We start from the raw sequence: 22,082 nt of genomic DNA, 5'->3' as shown, positions 1-22,082 counted from the left end.
ATAGCACCAGATTTCATCACGCAATTAAAATTTATGAATTGTTTCTGGGATTTTCCATTTAATCTTTTTAAACCACAGGTAACTGAAACCATGGAAAGCAAAACCGCAGTTAAGGGGAGTGTATATATAAATATATAATTACATATATCTATATATCTATATCTATATCTGTATCTGTATCTATCTATCCATCCATCCCAAGTGAATCTCATGACTAGTTCACTCATGCTTTTACAAGTTAATTTCCCCAACTGAATAGTCTATTCTCCAGCTTCTCTTAGTTCTTAACCACATGTGGTTGTCCACATTTTGAAAATAAAAAGAATTATAAAGGCACATGGAAAAGCACTCAGATCTACATTAAATCTGTACAGGATAAAAAACAGCTAGGCAATTGTGAGAGATTCAAAGTGTCAATCACATTTGTGTTTATGGATTCTGATGCGCCTCATTAAAAATTCTAATCAATTCTTTCAATTGTTTGCTCTCAACATTAAACGTGCAAAATTTTTACATTATAGTTTCATCCATTACACTGTACAGATAAAGAGAAACCTGGATTAAAAATATCTCATCAAATGTAACGTACATGAATACATTTCCACCTAAGAGCAAATGAAATGCTTTTAAGACCTTATTAGTAATGTTATAGATCATTGCATGATAAACTACCTAATAACTATACAATAGCATGCCGATGCTAACGTGTTAGTCATAATTTAAAAAACACTCAATTCTTACTTCTCCTAAGATTATAGTACTTAAATATTTCCAACTAACGTTTGAGAAAAAAGTGACCATACATATTATGGAGATTATAAATAAATCTCCTAATTTTCCCACGCATTTACTAACAGTTTGCAGAGCTCAACAGCCTCTACAACATACAGGCAATATGAATAGGAAAAAAAAGGGGGGGCTTCCTGTCCCACTTTTAATAAATTGCAGAGGCATAATATTTTCTCAGGTTCGTTTTTATTAACAAAAAGTGCAAACTGTTTTGAACAAAAGCAAACCATGAATCACAGCAATCGGCAAGACATCAGACATGGAAAAGTGAACAATATTAAGTAAAATATAAGCAAATGAGATGCCTCTCACATGTATATATATTCATGCTTTTTCAATAGTCTCTTAGTCAACTTTCAGTGTAATTTTCACAAAGAGTATAGCAGCTCAAACACAAATGCAGGAGCCTAATGGCAAAGTTTGGCAATTATTTGGGGCTAATTGCAAGTATAAAAGTAAACCTTATACTGGTTTCATGTAAACCACTGTGCAATATGTATGGATCTTTAAATGTATTGACACTGAAATCAATGTCCAACTAATGAAAATAAAGGAGAAAATAGGGTTTGAAATACTTGTTGCACTTTAGTTGTTTAGTAAGAGGCAGAAAATTGAACTAATTTTAAATGATCTTACATGTGTGCATATGACCAGGAACATAACCAATCCACATTAATTTAATTCATTTAAAATTACATTTGTAAAAGTCACACAGCAGAAAGATTATGTGCCATTAATCAGTGTGCCTGCACTTGAACAAACAAATAAGTTAACTTTAGTCAGTCAACATACTGCAAAGAGTAGATTCAGTCTAGTGTTACTTCAGTTATTCACATATAGTGCCTACAGGGCAGAATCTCCACCTACTTAATGTTTCTGTTCACTAATCTCCAGGTACTAATGAAACTATAATAAACTGTGATTAAAACCCAAAATACAAAGGTGGTCACTGAAACACAACTGAGCCTCTAGCCAACAGAAGAGCCCTGATACCAAGCAGGTTACTGAGTGCATGCAGTGTCCATTTTCTAGGTACATTTTCTGGCAGTTAATTGCCCTTCTGTTGTAGCAGACAAACGGCTTTTAATAAATACACTATTTTACTACATTAATTAAGAACTACACTGGTATTCGTTACATTACACAGAATTCTTCCCACACCATTAATTTTTTTCTGTATACTAATGTCTTATACTACAATTGTGCTACTTTCTAAAATTTCAGAATTACTATTTCAGGTAGATGTGATGGAAATAATTAGACCAAATCTGATTATCTGATTAATGACAATGTGAGCACCAACTACAGCAAATTTCAGAGTCAAGACAGCTTGCAAGTCAGTTCTCTTGGTTTGAAAATTACCTTCCGCTGTTTTCATCAGTACTGAAGCTGAGATCTTCAGGGCCTATTTGTTCACCATCAGGAAAATTGGCATGCGTATCTAAGATAAAAAAATCAAAAGATTTTTTAAAAGACCAGTATTATCTTTTCCATGTCTTTAAATTACTTTATCAAGTGTGTTATTTAAGCGATAAAGATTTGCTGGGTTATGAACAAATTTGTTGTCAGAGAACTTATGATTTGAGTCAGGTGTAACACAAGGGGAAACACAAAGGGAAACTAAAGGAGAAAAAGGAAATGTGGACTAGATACCCACAATTAGAAGCTGAACGGCACTGCCCCACTTTGTCCTCCTGGACACACTGTGCGAGCAGCTGAAGGAGGGAACAGGAAATGACAATGGTGTACACTCTGAAGACCGACTTTATAAACATAAAATGGATTTCAAAGCCAACTAAATTGCACATGCAATTTAATCACTACAAAAACCCATCAGCACTCCAAAAAAATTGCCCAAAATTTGGCTGCTTCTTTTAGGAGAGAAAATTACTAAGAGTGTTTTAATATTTAAAAATCATCAAATGCTTTGCTCTGAGACCGGGTCTTGTATTAATTTTTGCTCCATTAGGGCTTATTTTCAGGGGATGTCTTTTTTCATGTATAACAATCTACATTTATTCAAATACAGTCATGTCATCTTCTTCTGGAACATTGTCATAGTGTACTAAATGTGTCTGTCTGGCTGAGATCTTAACCAGGGCTTATTTTCGGGGTAGGTCTTATTTTCGGGGAAACACAGTAGAACATCAGGGAAATAAAGCTGACAATTAGCACAAGCCGAACAATGCTCATTCCAGGAAATCTGGTGGAGGAATGCTCAGATTGAGGTATCTGGATAAAATATTAACAATGGGTGATGGATGATAACTAAACTTATTGTGGTAATCAAACATATATACATATGTATCAAATCATTATGTTGTACACCTAAAACAAAACAAACAACACTAACATGGGTTGCTCTCAGTGAGTTTTTTTTTCCTAAGACTTTTGGGAGGAAGAAGAAATAAAAATTGATGATTCCATAATCTGCATACATTTCTAAGAAACCAGAAAAAGTTATCTTTAGCTAGGCTACAAATATCTCTGAGAAAAAAACAAAATTAAAATTAAACATCTGAAACCTCCCTAGGGGTTAGCAAACGTTTTCTATAAAGGGGCAGATAGTAAATATTTTTAGGCACTGCAGGCTACAAATGGTCTCTGTTCAAAATTCTTCTGTTTTGTTCCCCCCCAACTCTTTACAAAGTAAAAGCTATTCTCAGAGGTCACAGGCTGTACCAAAGACCCCTAAAGCACCCAATAAGTAGCATCCATTAGGTGTCTGCCCAGCCAAATATTACCTACCAGATTTTTCCAGTACTCACCATTTAGTTTACCCCACAGAATGTTGTCTCACAAATGACAATAATTAAAAAAGAAAAAGAAGCAGAAGCAGCAGAGAAGAAGCAGAAGCAGAAATAGAAGCAAAAGAAGCAGCAGCAGCAGCAGCAGCAGCAGAAGAGGTGGTTTTATTAATCTCTGTGAAATGACAAGATGTGTTGCACCTTCATCTGGGGGCTGTGCCATGAAAGAGTCGTTAAATCCGCCCATGCTCGTGTGCTCTTCCTGCTCCTCATTCTCAGTGTCACATTCAATATCACTGTCGCTACTCATTCCTGGCAGGAAAGAAGGGGAGAACATGTTTCTGACAACAAACCACTTCAAGTGAAAGGAAATGGAAATCTCCTTATCTATGATTCCTACTCAATTTTGCATTGGATGCCAAGACAATATAAGACACCAAAGGAAAACCTTAGTTCTGGTTTTATTTTTCTCCTCAAAGATTAAAATTACCCTTTCCATAGTATCTGAAAGTCGTGATGTGAAACCAGTAATTAATTTCATTATACTGAAAATATTTTTTCTAAGCAAACAGTTTTTTCTAGTCATAGAGATAACAGGAACTCTTAATCCTAATTCAATGTAGATGTAATAGTTTCTAGCCTAAAACATATGTAAACATGTTACATAAACACAAATACACATTTACAGACATAATGTATGTGTGCATATAAAAAAATTCCAGTAATTCTAGAAATAAATGAGTTACTATCCTATTTGGGACTCCAATTTTGTTTTTGTGTATATCAGCTGATTTTTTAAAAGGAAATATCTATAGAAAGTATATCTGTTTCAACAAGACAGTGATCAAGAAAATCTGAAAATCTTTCTGCTACAAATCTTTATAAATGGTAGATAAAACATAAACTTAAAATACTATTTTAATGAATAGCCACATTTAAAAGAAGGGAACTCCAGTTGCCAAAACAAAGCAGGGCAAGGTAAGGTAGAGGGTGAGATGACGCAATTGTCCGGACAGCTTGATGTGAGGGACTTTCACACTCCCTTGGGGATAGGAAAAAAAACTGTGGACCCATCATAGAAAGGGACTTGAAACTGAAACTACAACTCCACTCCTTGTATATAGCTAAAATTCATATTGAAAGAACAGACTAGAAAAAGTCTGCCTACTGGCACAGGAAGACAGCAAGGAATTTTGTTCTGGGCTCAGCTCACCTTAGAATTCAAACTAAGGCCTGTGTGCCTAATTTAGGTTTGGGATTGAAAGTTGAGGCTTAAATTTCAGGAAATTAACATAAAAATTGGTCAGGAGCTAGTGTTCTTTGAACAAAGCAAATGTAAAATCCTTTGGAGGGAAGGTTCTGGGTAAGGCGAAGTAAACACATTCCACCCGGTCTTTCCCATTGAATGCAGCTATAAAACCTGGACAGAATGCATGAAGCAGCTATTTAAGGACTCTAAAGAATAAATAGGAAAAAGCACATTGGTGTAGACCAGAATTTGAAGTGCCACCAAAATGGCAGACTAAACAAGATCCAGAGTTTCATAAAATCATATTAAAAATGTCCAGAATACAATCTAAAATTACTTCAGCATGTTAAGAATCAACAAAAGACAATCAACAAACATCAACACTGAGATGACAGAGATGTTGAAATTATCTAACAAAGATTGTAACGTAGATATGAAAATGCACATGAACACTCTTGAAACATTTAAGAATCAAGAAAAGACAATCAACAAACATCAACACTGAGACAACAGAGATGTTGAAATTATCTAACAAAGATTGTAATGTAGATATAAAAATGCACGTGAACACTCTTGAAACATTTTTGAAAAAACTCTATGGAGGAAACTTCCACAATCTGGGTCACAAGAAGTATCACAGGAAAAAGAAAGAAAAAAAGAATTCTCCAGGGGGTAAAAAAACACTCAAAAAGGTAGGTTCCAATCAAAATTTACAAAACAAGGCAGATAATCCACCTGAAGTAAAGGTCAAGCAGGTATACAAATAGGACAATATCATGACTTTTTCATAACATGAAATAACCTGTAAGACACTACACAATTCTGTTTAATATGGAAAATGAAAGGATATTTTAAAAATTACTAAATAGACTTTTTGGAAATGAAAGATACAGTCATTAAGATTAAAATATTAATAGATAAATTTAGGGAGAAAAATGAGATGAAAATTATAAAAAAGCAGTTGAAAAACAAGGGGATAAAAAGGAGTGTTCTGGTATAGAATTAACCCCTGGTCATTCGCAGATGAAAACATTCACAGACTCAGAAAGAATACAAGTTAGAAAGTTTATTTAAGAAGAAAGGTCTGTGGTGGCCGGTTAGCTCAGTTGGTTAGAGTGTGGTGATAATAACACCAAGGTTGCCAGTACAATCCCCACATGGGCCACTGTGAGCTGCACCCTAAAAGAAGAAAGGTGCCAGCAGAGAGGCTGCCGGAGGGGAGGGGAGTACGAGGAGTGGAAAAAAGCACCTAACTTTAGGTTAGCTTTTTCTTACATAGGCAGGTTTGAGGGATGACATCTTGACATTGTTTCCTGGGATCTGGTGTGTTTGAAGATAAAGTTATCTCCTGACTCCAGACTCGGACTCAGCCTAGGGCTTTATGCATTACCAGTAAAAACTGCAAGGGAGCTGCAAATTGGATTCCAGTGTACGCCTGAGGATTAAGAAATTGCTCTTTTTCTGACTCATCAGGGAGTGGTTCAAATAGACTGCCATAGAGATAGCAAAAGTAACAAAGGAGGGACAATGTAATAAGAGAAAATGGCTGAGAATTTTCCAGAATTAATGAAAAACATTCTGAATTGAATGAAAATGAAAATACAACATATCAGAAGTTCTGGAATGTAGCTATAGCGGTGCTTAAAGGGAAATTTATAGCATTAAATGCTTAGAAAAAGGTCTCAAATTAATGATCAAAGTATCCACTTTAAGAAACTAGGAAAAAAGAGCAAGTAAATGAAAATAAAGAACATAATAAAAATTAGCAGAAAACAATACAAAAAGAAATCAATGAAATAAGAAGGTCTTTGAAAAGGTCAGTAAAACTGAAAAGCTTCTAGGCAGATTAAAAAAAAAGCAAACAAAATTACCAGTATCAGAAATAAAAGGGTGCATCACTACAGATTCTACAGACATTGAAAGGATAAGGGAATAGTATAAACAACTTAATACTAATGAAATCGAGAACAGATGAAATAGACAAATTCTTTGATAGACACAAACTACCAAAGCTCATTCAGATAAAAATAAATAACACAAATGGGTATATAATTACTACATGGGTATTATAACTACTAAAGAAATAGAATTTGTAGTTAAAAAAAAAAAAATCCCAACAAAGAAAACCATAGCTCTAGATGGCTTCACTGGTGAATTCTTTCTCTTCTGTTTTCAAGAAGAGTTTGTGTATTACTTCTCCCTTAAATATTTAGAAGACACTGACTGAGTACAGCAGAGGAAAAAATTTTACTGCTCTAGATGCACAGTGACACTTACTTTTAGAGGCCAAACCAGCTACTTGTATGAACCACCACCACCACCTCATGGCCCTTCATGGGACTGTTGCTGAAAACACTGAAACCTATGTTGAATTCTTGAAATTCTAGGCACAAATTTAAGTCTTGGTACTAGTTTCTGAATTCCTGACAGATACTAACCTTCAGGATTCACAAACAAGGAATTGAAATTCTCTGAATTCCCAAAATCTCAAGTTATTCTTCAAATACAACATTTTTCAAACTATATCTTAAAAAATTGTTTAATTTGTAATATTTCCAAGAAATGTAGCCCACAATAAATATTCAAATGCTGGAACATGCTGTGAACATTACTGGGTAGTATTCAAGTAATGTAACATTTAGAACTTTTAACAAGATTTATAGTACTGCACAGAATCATATATTGAAAATGCCAATTTAAGGAATTATTTTGCTTCCAAAACTCCCTATGTCTTAGAACACCGCTCATGAGATTCCTATATAGTATAAACTCATTATTAGTTATATAGCAGCAGACAGGGGTATGAACACATTCTTATAAAATGATAACAGCTATAACCAGGACTGATCTGACTGCGCCTTTCCAAGGTGCTTCTGTTGATCTTAACCTTTGACTCCAGGTATCAGCATTTCCAGTTTTTACTTTCAACTTGACGTAAGTGGATTCCTTCAAACCACTAATGTTTCAGTGTTGATTGTTAAGGTTACTCTAACAGGAGAATTAGAACTTTTTCATTTTTTCTTTTGACTCCTTCTTCTCAGGATTCAGGAAAACATGCATCTCCCAAGAAATGCTGGGGAGGAATTCCTGCATGAAAACACTGCTTGGTCTTTTATCAAGTCCTAGGATCTGGAAGTTCCCAAGCTTTGTGAATGTAATGAGAAAGACAAATTGGTCTCTTAACCTTTCGCTTACTAGTTGGACTACTAAATCAACAGGGCCTGTACCACCCATTGCCATCAATAACTGAGAGGGAGTAAACACAATAAAAAGTCAACTACTTTCATCTTTTTGAAATGAGACTAAGCTGCTGTCAAGCAACAGCTCACAAGCTATTTGCTGTGCCTTATCTCATATATTGCAATGTCTACCCATTGCATAAGTAATGATTAAAGCAAACTAGTGATAGGTTACCTACTCTTAAGAATTTTGAATACTGGACCTGTCTTGATTTCACCAGAAGGTGTCGTAGGTTGTCATGGATAGTAATTACAAGGTACCATTAAATATAAGATGCTTCAGAGATGTTAATGTGGAAAAAAATTTGCAGCTTACAATAAAACCTGAAATAGTATATTTCTGTATAATTGCCTACCACATTGTTTGAGCACCCACTACATGGTCAGTACTGTCCAAAGCTAACTTCTGAGTTACAACTCCCTTATTCAAAGGTGCTCAAATTTCGGGTGCTTACTAAATCCACTCACTGACCACCTGGTACAGCACACACTAACGCCTCACTTGCCTTCCTCCTTTCTAACAGAACCTCAACATCATACCACATGGCTATGGGGGGACAGGGACCAAATGTTTAAATTCTGCCAAGTTTCCTTTTCTTGCCAGTTAGTTATGAGATATAAGCGGAAGGTAGGAAGTTGTTGAGGTTCTCTGAGAAAGGTTTTCCTTGTTGATAAATACATAGAAATAATCCTCCCAGAACATTCTTCTGACTCCATATAAAGTCTGGAACTGCAGCAACTATCTTGCTGTCCTGAGGGGAGCTGAGCCAACTCACTGAGTGGCAGAGTAAAAGATGGAGAAAAATTGAGTTTTTGATGACAGTGAATGGCTAAATTTTCCAACCCTTAAACTGCCCTACCAGTTAGGTGAGACTTCTTGTTAATATAACAGAGTAAGTCTTTCTTATTGTTTAAGCCAACTGATCTGCGTTTTTGTAACTTACGTTAAAAGCTCCTAACTAATATTCCAAAACAAATCAACAATGCCAGAGCATCAGACTTTGTATTCCCCTCAGATAGGCTGCTAGGTTTGTAACAGGTATGCCATGGCTTTCCCTGGGATAGGTGTTTTGATACCTATGACTCGTTTGAAAGGGATCTGTGCTACTTCAGTAAGAATTGAATCAGAGCACAGTATCCAGCTTTAGACAGACCAAGGAAGGAACTGGTCTACCTACAGGCAGGCAGGCAGGTGCTCTGTAAGGTATCAACAGGGATGGGGAGGGATGGGGGGAGTCAAGCTTTTCAGCATCCGATGGTCATGAAACAGAAGATTCATACTAGCTTGTCCCATACGGTCCCAGTTAGAAAGGAAAAGCCTGCTTGATGCCTGTTATGTCTAAGAAAAGTCACATTTTATTGATGCTCAAGAACATTTAAGAGACAACTTGGGTAGCCCCTAATTCCCGCCTAGTAATATATACAATGTCTTATTTTAAAGCTCCTTCAGACAGCTTGAAAAAGAGAGAAGGGGAGGAATGAGTAAGGGAGGACGAGAGGGAGAGAGACACCCACCCACAGTGATCTGACACAGAAAATTGTCTCTTAGGTATTCTGCTCAAATAAAGAGCCTTGTTTTTCCTAAGTATGGATACAAGAGAAACCCACTCAACTTTCTACCAAGGCTTAACAGTGTGAAAAGTAAAGGTTTTTTGAGAACTGGCTCCTGCTGATGATAGAATAATACCCACAGCAGTTGAGTAAAGCCCCATTCTCCTCTCACAAACAAAGCAGATTCCAAAAGGCACAAGAGCTCCTTTCGTCCACTGTATTCCCTTCCTCTAATCTCATTATTTAGTCTCCTTATTGCCTATCCTGAGGTTCTACTGGTAAACCAGCAAATTGCAAGGGTGTACGCCTGTGGCACTATGGATATGCACGTTTACAGCAACTTTTCCTAATGAGTTGTGGGTGCTTTATACCACACACTCCTTACATAAGAGAAAATGTGTTACTGAGTAACACTCACCACTTGGCTCTAAATGCCATAGGTTCAAGTCCACAGCAGATTTTAGATGTGGCCAAGCAAATGCCTTTCTCCAGTTTAGGATAAGCTGCCAATGATCAGCTTTAAATAAGAAATGAAACTAATGTCAAAACTTCCAGGGTTTTTGTGTGTGTGCTGACTAGCTAATTATACAGAAAAACTGCTATGATAATGTGAATTACGAGTTGGCTGAATGAATTAAGGCTGAAATTAAGAAGTCCAAATCATCTCTCACCTAGATTAATTTAATAAGCTTCTTACCAGTTTTCTTGCCCCCAGATTTCCACACCTCATCCCCACCTCCCAAAATCCATTCCGCACAGAGCAGTTAGAGTAGGAATTTTAAAATATAACTTCATTATCTCACTTCTTGTTTAGATTCCAAAGGACAAAGTCCAAATTCTAACTAAGACATACAACAGAATTCTTTACGATATGACCTCAGCCTCCACTCTGGCTCCATCTATCGCCAGTCTTTACTTGGCTAACTCTTATTCATCCCTCAGGATGATTTTTCCAAAGGTGGACTAGGTGGTAGTTAAGAGCACTGGCTCTGGGTTCAAGTTCCAGCCCTTCCATTTTAACTCTGTGACTCTGGTAAGATAAGTTACATCTCTAGGCCTCGGCCTACTCACCTGTAAAATCAAGATAAGAAAGTAACTACCATGTAGGGCTGTATTGAGAAAACATAAGATAAATACTGGTAAAGTCTTTAGCAGTCTCTAACACATAATAAGGACTTATTCAATATTATCTATTATTTTTGTTATTACATACCCGTTCTTTAAGCTCTTTATATACCCTATCACAGCACTCATCGTATAATTCACTATTAACCAGTTTCTCTGACACCTGACCGGTGGTTTCCATTGTTCTCCCTTTGCCCCTCCCACCACCACCACCACCACCACATATTATCCAGTATGCCTGAGAGCTACAACTTGCTACCGTTTGTAACTGTGACGCACTCGGGTCACCCCTGGTTGAGAGTCATTCAACTCAACCAGTGGCTCTCAACTGGGAATGACTTTGCCTCCATGGACACATTTGGCAACTTCTGACCATTTCTGGTTATTGTAACTTGGAGGAGTGCTGCTGGAATCTAGTGGGTAAAAGCCAAGGATGCTGCTACACATACCACATGCACAGGGCAGCCTCCGACAACAGAGTCATCTGGCCCAAAATATCAATGGTGCCAAGGTAGAGAAACCCTCAACTAAATATTAGGTTCAGAAGTTACTTTATCACAAGCATCACATGCAATGTCATGCAAATCAGAGGCACTTTATAAATGCTGCATGAATAAAAGGAGCCTGTAATCGCAGCACATGCTGTAAAAATTTAAGCCACTATAATTTATAATCAGTTTATATAAATACATGGAAACTAGCTAATCCCTATAGGTCCTTTCTATAAAGATCAATCATAATATTTCTTCCTTAATGTTTTAACAATGAACACTTCATTTTAAAAATCCATTCCATTGAATCTCTTCTACTGAAATAATGCTGTCCGCCACACGAGCACCAAATTAAGAGGGCAGACCAAAACGTTTAATGTTATTTTACTGAAAAACCTGAAAATACCACCATCCACACACACTCTCACAGGGTAACCAGAGGTAGATGCTGGCACCTATATATATGCTTTGAGCTACAATTCATCAATCATTGAAATTCAAATAAGTGCAGAGGTGGAAGGTGGCAGAGTTTCACTGACGAATACAATTTCAATGTCAAATATCACTTAGAAAGTTGACATGCTTTTTTGCTAACAAAAAGGACACAGCAAGGACAACATACATAAACCTTGTTTCAAATACCTTCTATTACTCAAAATTACAAAATGTCTTCTATGCTTTTAGACAAAGAACAAGGAATTTAGAACATGTAGAAGAATACTAGCAATGTAATTAAACATGAATTGGCAGAGTTGAAGCCGGTTACTATAAAGGATTTTTTAAATAGTTCAAGTTTGGAATACTTCTGTAAGGGCAAAGTAGTCTATAAACATTAATCAAGACTGACTTCAAAAGCTGGAGTACTTGTCACTTAATATTCTAATTAGTTGTTGTGGGGCATGTCTTCCCCATAAGACTGTGAGCATATCTAATTTCATCTTTGCATTATCTAGCAAAAATTCAATCCCTGTCATGTAGGTGGCTTAACATATTTATTGAACGAGCAGATGAACGATCTGCAGATTTTTCCCTCCTGTAAATGCCTTTTCTAATAAGACATATCCTTTTACGTAGTCGATTATCCATTTTGCCTTTCTCTGTGCTTAATGTCCTAATAAATCAAATCCAGTCGCACAATGAATGCTGTGTTCAGAAAAGGACATCAGATAGTAGGTAATGTCTCAATCACTCTTTTATTAAACCAACAACTCCCCGCCACCAACACCAGTAAAAGATCATTATTCCCGCCACCCACCCACTTATGACTTATCATTCCTTACCTTCCTCAGGGGCAGCGGAAGCTCCTTCAGGTAATATAGGCTGTAATTCCCCCGTTTCAGAATTATTTTCCAAGTCAGTCATTTGCATTCCTTCCAGATGACCTCCTTTAGCGTTAGCCCTCAAAGAGGGAGAAAACAACCTGATGTTTTTGTGTAACTAGTCAGTGATACAATAATCTATATTTTCTTCTTGTCCTGAAACTGAGCATCGAACTAAGTACGGTATATAGCGCTAATGTTTAATACTAAATTTCAGGTTGATTTTTAAAAAATCCACTAGCAGACTTACAATGAAGCTTCTAAAATGGCAGACTATCAATGTCAATACTCTGGTTGTGATATTCTATCAGTTTTGCAAAATGTTATCATTGGGGGAAACTGAGTGAGGAACACAGGATCTCTCTGTATGATTTCTCTTAACTGGATGTGACTCTCCAATTATCTCAATAAAAATTCCAATTAAAAAATAAACAGAAGTCCTCAATAATATGTTCTCACTAATATGGAAAGACTTTTGAGATATATTATTGAGAAAATGGGATGCACCTTTTGTATTAAAAAAGCTATATAGTCACAGTTACTAAAATACACATAAAAACTGAGAAGATACATCATATATAAAAAATTAAGAACAGCAGGAATGTGTGTGGGCAGAAGGTTAGAAAACTAAGCAGATGGAAGCCAAAAATGGGGAAAATTTCACTTAATTTTTTAACCACTTAGTATTTAAGTTTTTTGCTTATACTATTTTAAATCAGGCAATGAAAAAGACACAAGCTAGAAAACACCACATGAGCCAGGCTGGCGATACAATTAACTGTAAAATGAGGGTTAGAGCTAAAAGCTGCAGACATTTACAAAAGATTTTTCCAGGCTAGAAAAAAGTCTAAGTTTATGTACATTTAATCTCTATGACTAAAGGCAGGTATAAATACCTCCATGACAAATAAATATAAAAGCTAGTTGCAGCTTCAGCTTAAAAGGGATATGTTATCAAATCAGGATAAGTAATGGAGAGGACAAGATAATGTCCAATGATTATAACACCTTCCACTGCTTAAATATGAGCTAACAGAAAACCAAACCACCAGCTGTCCTTTCAGATTTGGTAATTGCCCAGATCTTAAAACTATGAAATTAAGTGAACTTAAGAGATGTAAATCTTTCTCTAAATTTAATTCAAAGTTCTTTTCAAAGTCTCCAAGGTAGAACTATTCCACTGTTTAAATTTAGAAATGTATTTAATTAAATCCATAAAATAGATCAGCAAATGGATATTAAGGCTCATCTAGCACATTCATATACAATACATTTTACAAACATTCTATCTTTTGAAGGGATGGAAGTTTGAGATGGCTGGGATTTAAATTTGTTTCCTAGGAGGAAGATTAAGGTGTTGACTATCATACATATCCTTTTGGGAAACTCCAACTATGAGTTTTGAAGACACTTTTATAAGAGGAGAGAAAAAAGGTGAGATAAAATCAATGTTAAAATAAAATTGCTAGAAGCGCTTTGTTTCTTGCAAAGTATGTGTAAAAGACCTATGAGACATAATACAGCCCAGCTGAAATGTCTATCAGAAGTGTGGGGCAGATGGGAAATAAAGCTGACACACACACACACAAAATCTCACAAGGCGGAGTTCACACAAGATTTCACACCATTATTATTCTAACTTCAGTGAAAATGAGCTCTAACATATTTAAATTAAACTTCTGGTACCATCTTATCCTATTAAGAAAAATAAGTAAGGTTTGTGATACTTTAAAAGTTACATTTTAATACAACAAATTAACTTTCCACCTGCTAAAAAATTAACGTAGTAGAAATTTATTTTGTTCATTATGAAGCTATTAGCTATACGCCATTAGTAAACAAAAGAATTTAATTTACCCCAAGGTGACCATTTTCCTCCTTTTCTCAACAGTAGGTAAGCCATTGATAACTGCAACCACGATAGCATCTGAATCCAAAGCCTGACACTGCCGGTCTTCAGATTTTGGCAGAATATCACCAATACTGCCATGTGTCAAGGCTCGGGGAGAACTGTGCCTGCTCCCAGACTGACAGCTTCCTGGGGAACATGCGGAAAGGAAGAGGATATTCAGAGAAAAGGAAAACAAACAGAAGGTTCTCTCTCTAGTCTCCACTTTAGAAGATCTCACTAAATACACATTTTTAAACGGCAGGAAAACCCAAAAATAACTTTAAAATATATCCCAGTCTCTTTGATGCCAAATATGTAAAATTAAGGAGTCCAGAATACGCAATCTAATAGCTGCATTTTCTTATTAATCAGTCGAACGGCTCCGTTGTGAGATCAAGGAACTTTCAAATCGAATTTCAGCATTTTTGGTGCCTTTAAAGGTCTAAGGCTACACCGTAAGATCAAGTTCAAGTAACAGACATCTACCCATTGAAATTACATTGAAGTCTCCAAATTACCTTCAGACGGAGGCTGACAATCTCCCTTTGAATGGTTATTTTCTCCAGAGTCTACTGCTCTTCGAAGTGAAAGACTACCTGCTATACTGGACCGAGCTGGCTTGGGTGAATTACTCTTCTTGTTTGTGGCTGCAAAAAAATTCAAAACCATTTCTGACAAAATAGCACAAAATTTACTACCTAGGCAGTCAAAGAAAGTTTAATCTTACTATACATAATAGCTATTCTTTCTGCTATGTGAACAAACAAACAAACAAGACAATGTTTTGGTCCTCACTGGTTAATTTGGGGTGTTTCCCCAAAAGTATTCCTACTTTGCTGCTTGTGGAACAGTCTTAACTTACAAAACTAAAAAAAAAAATCAGTAAACTTCAGAAGCAAAATCATAGCAGATACAAACTCCATCTCAATGCAATTAAACTAAATATTAACAATAAATATATAACACCTAAACACTGGGAAATTATAAAATAGGGCTTAAAAGAAAATCAATGTTGAATTAGAAATGAACCACAATTACAATACTTCAAGATGTCTGTGGCTAAAACAGTAATTAGAAGAAAATGCATATCCTTAAAATGAATTAATTAGAAAAAAACTGATACTAAATGGCCTAACATGCACAGGCTCAACAAACTAGAAAAAGAATAAAAATAAATAAAAGAAAGCAGAAGAGATGCATTAAAAGGTAATAAACAGGTTCAGCCAGGTAGAAGAATATAAGACTGACAATCAATTGTCATTTTATACATCAGCAAAGACCAATCTGAGAATGAAATGTAAAAAAGAATTCCATCTGCAACAGCATTAAATAGAATCAAACACTTAGGAAAAAATTAAACGAAGAAATATAAGACTACACACTAAAAACTACATATATTGTTGAAAGAAAATTAAAAAGACAATGAAAATATTATGTATTCGCTGATTGGGAAGACTTAATATTGTTAACACAACAATACTCCCAAACTTAAGCTACAGATTCAACACAATCCCTATAAAAATCCTAGCTGTCTTTTTAAAATGCAGAAAGTGATAAGCTGATCTTAAAATTCATATGAAAACGCAAAAGATCCAGAATACCCAGAAATAATCCTGAATGGAGGATTCACATTTCCAATTTCAAAACCTGCTATAAAAATGCAGTAATCAACACTGTACGTGCCTGACCAATGTGCTATACACATGAAGTTGAAGTAGAATAATATTGAATGTCAACTCTAAATATATAGGTGTATATAGCCACGGAATGTGGAGTACAACGTAGGGAAGATAGTTGATGGTATTGTAACGGCTTTGTAAGATAGTCGGAGGGATAGTAACTTGGGGGGTGGGTTATCACTTTATGAGGGGTTTAAATGTCTATTACGTTGTTTGTACAACTGAAACTAATAAAAAAATTTTTAAAAAAAGACTGTATGGTACTGGTTTAAAAACAGTAATATAATCAATGGAACTGAACTCAAGAGTCTAGAAATAAACCCTTACATTTATGGTGTATGGTCAATTAATTTTCGACAAAAAGACGAAGACAATTCAATAGGCAAAGAAAAGAAAAAATGGACAATAACAAGTGTTGACAAGAATACGGAGAAATTGGAACCTTCCTACATTGCTGATGGGACTGTAAAATGTGCAGCTACTTTGGAAACAGTATGGCAAGTGCCTCAATAAGTGCAACCTACTTCCCATATGAACTAGCAATTCCACTCCTAATCATATACTCAAGACAAAAACAGATATGTCCCCACAAAAACCTATACATGAATGTCCATAGCAGCATTATTCAAAATAGCCAAAAAGTAGAAAAAAAACCCAAACGTCCATCACCTGATAAGTAGATAAACAAATACAATGAAGTATCATTCAGCCATAAAAAGGAATTAAATAACATATGCTACAACATAAATGAACCTTGAGGACATTATGCTAAGTGAAATAAGCCAGACACAGAAAGACAAATATTGTTATGATTCCACTTATATGAGACATCTAGAATAGTCAAGTACACAGAAACAGAAAGTAGAATAGTGGTTACCAGGTGTAGGAGGAAGGAGGAATGGGTGGGTTACTGTTTAATGGATACAGAATTTCATTTTGGGATGATGAAAAAGTTCTGGAGGTGAACAGCAGTAATGGTTGCACAACAGTGTGAATGTTTTTAAATACCATTGAACTGTACCTTTAAAAATAGTTAAAATGGTAAATTTTATGTTATTTATATTTTACCATAGTAAAAAAATTCATGCTTAAGAAAATGAAAATACAGATAACAAACTCTTTCTTGACTCCATACCCTGTCCAGGTACCACCAGATTCACTGTGAAACTTAAAGAAGCTGGGCAGTCATGCTCATTTCTCGCCTCCTTCACTCTTCTGCTATACTCCTCCATGAAAATCTTAAAAGGGTCACCCGCCAGTTCATCTTGACACCTCTCAATGGTATAACCACTCCCCTTCTTTTTGAGATGCACTTTTTTTTTTTTGATATTTAGGGTATTTATCACTTTCAGTTTTTCTCCTACCTTTATGACTGTTCTTTTCAATTTCCTTTGCTGGCCTCCCCTTCATTAACAGGCGTTTAAAAGTTTAAGCGGAGGCAAAATTTCTCTTTTCCATTTAAACTCCCTTCATACTTGATCTTATTCAGTCCTTGGCTTTAAACATCTTATACTATTGACTCCCAACTGTTTATATCCAGTTTTCTGACCTCATGAACTTCAGACTTGTGAGGGATATCTAGCAGACATCTCAAATCTAACATGTTTAAAAAAGAATTCCTGATTTCCTGCCCCTATCTTCTCTCCCCAATCTCCACGTTTTTCTTCCTTATTTGCCTTGCACCTCAATTAATGACACCATCAGTTAGTTCCTTAGTCCAAAAATTAAAACATCATTCTTAGTTTTTTCTTTCCTTAAAACACTACCCAGCCTTTCTTAACTCGACTTGCGGGAAAGAACTGAGCCCTTCTGGTCTAAAATACCCACTGTATGTAATGGATTAAGTTATCTTCTACGTAGCTAAAATAGTACTAGTTATCTAAGTTATCTACCATCGTTAAGAGAATTAGGAGAGAAGAGAATCTCCGTTATTAAAGGGTGCTAGACTATAAGGAAGTCCATTTACTCACTGAAACCACTCCTGAACAAGCCACCGAATAAGCTTCCATATTTCACACAAGCTATTGTTATAGGCTGTTTACTGATATCACAACTCCCATTCTCAACCAACCCTTTTCAGACTCTTCACACAAAAAGCAAAGTAATCTTTTTAAAAGGTAAATCAGATCATAAATACCCTCCTGATTTATATTCTCTTGACACTTCCTCCTAAAACCAGAATAAAACTCAAAATTATTTTTAGAGGTCTTAGAGCCTGCCTATCTGACTATCTCCTATTATTCTCCCCTCTGCTTTGTTCACCACATTCGGCCACACTGGTCTTCCATCAAGCTTTCAAACATGCACGGCAAATCCTGTTATCAGTGACTTTGCATTTTCTGTTCTGCGTACCCTCAAGAGTGCTCCCACAGATCTGTGTATGGCTGCCACCTCCTCAGCCTTCAGGTCTCAGTTCAAATGTTACCTCCTCAGAAACTTTCTCTGACTAACCTAACTTTCTCTGACTAACTGAAGTAGCACACTGCTCACCTGCTCTTCCCATCCCACTCTTCTGTTTCCTTCACAGCACCTTTTACTAACTGAAATTCTTCCCACCTGTCCACACATTTTAATGTCCAATTCCCAGCACACAAATGCAAAGTCCATGAGGTTAAGGATTTTGTCTTATTTACTGCCCGGTACAGGATACACAATCAAGAAATGTTAGCTGTATTATATAGTAGAAAACACGGTCAGTTTTAGATGAGAGAAGAGGCTATCTGTATTTGCAGTCTTAATTCATTGGAAGAGAGATGTTTAAATATTATCCTGAATAAAACCCTGCAGTCGATCTTCCTAAATGACGTAGAGAAATGGCACTAATAGGATCTTTTTCACTTACAGTTTCGCATGTAACAACTGGCAACCGATGACTTTGCCAAGAGCTCCATTCCCAAATCCTGTAACCTGCCAGAGTTTTCAGTTCCACATGCAGCCAGAGCAGCCTGGTCAGCAGAAAAATGGCTTGTTTGCATGTCTCCAGAAGCAGCATTGCTACTTTTTATTTCTGAAAGTGTATTCTTTACATCAGTTTTCATACATCGGACTTCAGCCATTTGAGTTTTGAGTCTTTTTAGCATCTTTAAGTCAGAGGGAACTCGCCACATCGCCTGCTGCTTCCTTTGATCTTTATCTTTTCGAGAATATGACGCTTCAGAGAGAAAGTGATAACTCAAGTTAATATAGACTTTAACATTCAGGAAATCATTTTGTACTGTGAACATATGCAGATTTGATGTGTAAATAAGCTAAGATGCTTTAGGTGGTATCAATAATAAAAGCATACATTAAATGCCATTTAAAAAAATAGTCACAAGCATTTAATTTTATTCACAACTTCAAAGTTAGAATCTGGGTCACATTACCACTCAAATCTGAATCATATATTTAACTTTAAATGTTTAAAAAGCTGCCCTAGTGCCTGTGCTTCCTACTTTATACTTCTCTACTTTTCTCAGGTTTTCTACACTGAAGTTTTATTATGTTCATAATTTAAAACTATTTTAAAAAACCAAAAAGCCAAACACTTGTTAAATCTGCATAATTATATATATATAAAAAATACCAACTATATTCAAAGAGTTGATTTACTGAACTAATATTCAATGCAGATGCAGCTATTAAGTGCCATGGGACATCATAAAAGAATAGCTCCCTGTCCGACTCTGCAGCCACTGAAGTAGCTGAAGTTGTTTTTAATTTTTCCCCCCTTACCCAAATATTACAATGAGAGGCATGAGCAAGGAAAACACAAGCTTTCTACTGCAGGAATGAACAAGGAGGTAATATCGTGCAAGTCAAAGAACACTGACTGACTCAAAAGCAGAAAGAGATCAAACGCCCCCTTTCGTCACCCCAAAAAAAACACACATGTGCGCACCCACAGGCACACACAGCCTTCCAAAGCGAGAGCAACAGGCAACCTAACTCGACAAAGAACAAATCCTTTATTAATAGGAATGATAGCTGAGCCTGCTTCCACAATGCCACAACCTTCGCCATAAAAGCGGAAATACAGTAGTACCATGTTTTCCTCAAAAATAAGACCCAGCCAGACAGTCAGCTCTAATGTGTCTTTTGGAGCCAAAATTAATATAAGACCCGGTCTTATTTTACTGTAAGACTGGGTATAGTACAATACAATACAATACAATACCGGGTCTTAGATTAATTTTTGTTCTAAGATGCATTAGAGCTGATTGTCTGGCTAGGTCTTATTTTTGGGGAAACACGGTAAAAGGTAGACACTATAGTGTGTCCAACAGCCATCCCCCCACTTCCTTCTAACCTTGCCAAAAGGACCCAGATTCTGTTCAGGTATCAGGTGGGCAGCAATGTGCTCAGGAAGGTTAGGTCCCTCCTTCGCCCCCAGTGGATATGGGTCCAGGACTGGTCTAAGCTCCTTTCTCTTTGACAGTGTAGGGTGGGCACACGACTCAGTGCCAGCCAAAAGTCTGGGATAGGCATACTTCTGGGAAAGATTTTCAATCCTGATAGGAAGATTTTATTGTGTTGATTTATTTTAAAACATCTATAAAGAGCTTACTGAGTGTCATCTGTACTTTGATATCTCAACAGTTATGTAAAACCAAAGATGTTTACATCCAAGACTTGTTCTTCCTCTCTACTATTTCCTCCATCCTCGTCATTTTAACCACCTGGATTTGAAACTCAAGTCATCTCATTTATATCATTTATTTTATTTAGAAAACTAAATTTTTAGAGAACGAACAAGTTTACATAGCTTGCATTTTTTCCTGTAACACTGAGTATTTTTAAAAAACATGAGTTTACCTTTCTATAAAATATACAATTGCATGACTAAACTAATTTTTCAGCCCTAATTGTATTATTGGATATTTTCATACAACTGATTGTTTTGTCTTTGGGACATACTCCTATAAGATAAATCACAAAATTAAAGGGCAGAAATAGTTTAAGCCTACTATAAAATTTTCCTTCAGAAAGGTTAAACCAACGTACACACCTACGGAACCAGAACTTACCTGTTTCACTAGGTCTTTGCAAACAACACTGGTTATAATTTAGGCAAAACCTTTGCCAATGTGATAAGTACGTTTTATAAAAAGGTATTTATTGATTACAAGAACTATGTATGATTTTTATTTTCTTTATAATTTTATGTTCCAAGTTTTATACAATAAAAATGCCTCAGAAAAAACAAAGTTATGTACAATGTGCTAAGTGTTAACAAAAGTACAAGTATGATGTTAAATGTACTTGGACATAGATGAAAGGCAAGTGGTTTCATAACCTGGTTGGAGACTTTCAGGAAGCATACCTTAGGAAGGAAGAGGCCTAAATAATACAGACTCTGAGTCTATGCCCCACTAGAGCAGCTCTATTTCTATTTTTCTACACTGAGGCTCTACCTTAGATTTTTGCTTGAAAAATGAGTTCCGCTGCTTTAAAGAAGCATCACTGTTATAAATCATTGATTTGATTTGTATAATATTATTGTTTATGAAGGTAAGAAAATGTTCAGTATATTTTAAAAAGCTTTCTAACAAAAATGGTTTTTAAAACGTGTCATTTAAAGGTAAATCTTTAGCTGTTCAAAATGATTATGCCTGAGAATTTCAAAAAGACCAAGTTGATTATTTAATATGTGTGCATATACAATTTCTCTTCAACAAATAACCTCTGCACATACACCACATAAAACACTGCTGCTAACTGATATACATTTTTAGGCTACTGAACATCAAAGTACGAGTAAACCATCTTTTTCTATATCCAATTTAGAAACAGTTCCACTTAGAAGTTATGGTATTCATGAAGCCCATTCACAAAGGAAAACTGTACTTCATATGGATCAAACGGTCACTTAGATATTATACAATTTAAATGGCAAATCATATAAAAACATTCTTACAGGAATTTTGACATTATTTTTTGCACAAAAGACCTTTGAACAGTAACAAAAATTAATTTGATTGATGTCATTTTTATGATAATGAAGTCAATTTGCTACAGAAACA

General features: G+C 35.8%; 1 protein-coding gene across 6 annotated transcripts in view; it reads right to left on the bottom strand.

Annotated features, from left to right (window-relative positions):
* The window catches only part of TRIM37 (tripartite motif containing 37), a 164,403-nt gene that overhangs the window by 80,221 nt on the left and 62,100 nt on the right, over positions 1–22,082 (bottom strand). For 5 of the 6 annotated variants that reach the window (XM_033091886.1, XM_033091885.1, XM_033091887.1 and 2 more), the window contains exons 19-24: positions 18,923–19,231; positions 14,920–15,048; positions 14,368–14,548; positions 12,472–12,590; positions 3,738–3,848; positions 2,152–2,230 (exon numbers count right to left, since the gene is read on the bottom strand). In XM_033091886.1, the coding sequence (XP_032947777.1) occupies positions 2,152–2,230; positions 3,738–3,848; positions 12,472–12,590; positions 14,368–14,548; positions 14,920–15,048; positions 18,923–19,231 (928 nt within the window). Of the gene's footprint in view, positions 1–950; positions 2,231–2,446; positions 2,505–3,737; positions 3,849–12,471; positions 12,591–14,367; positions 14,549–14,919; positions 15,049–18,922; positions 19,232–22,082 lie in introns of those variants that run through there. The other variant, XM_033091891.1, reaches the window with a different exon arrangement.

This window comes from Rhinolophus ferrumequinum, chromosome 21, assembly GCF_004115265.2.
Source record: "Rhinolophus ferrumequinum isolate MPI-CBG mRhiFer1 chromosome 21, mRhiFer1_v1.p, whole genome shotgun sequence".
NCBI lineage: Eukaryota > Metazoa > Chordata > Mammalia > Chiroptera > Rhinolophidae > Rhinolophus > Rhinolophus ferrumequinum.
Note: the sequence above shows the minus strand (reverse complement) of the source record. Positions and strands in the feature narration are given on the sequence as shown.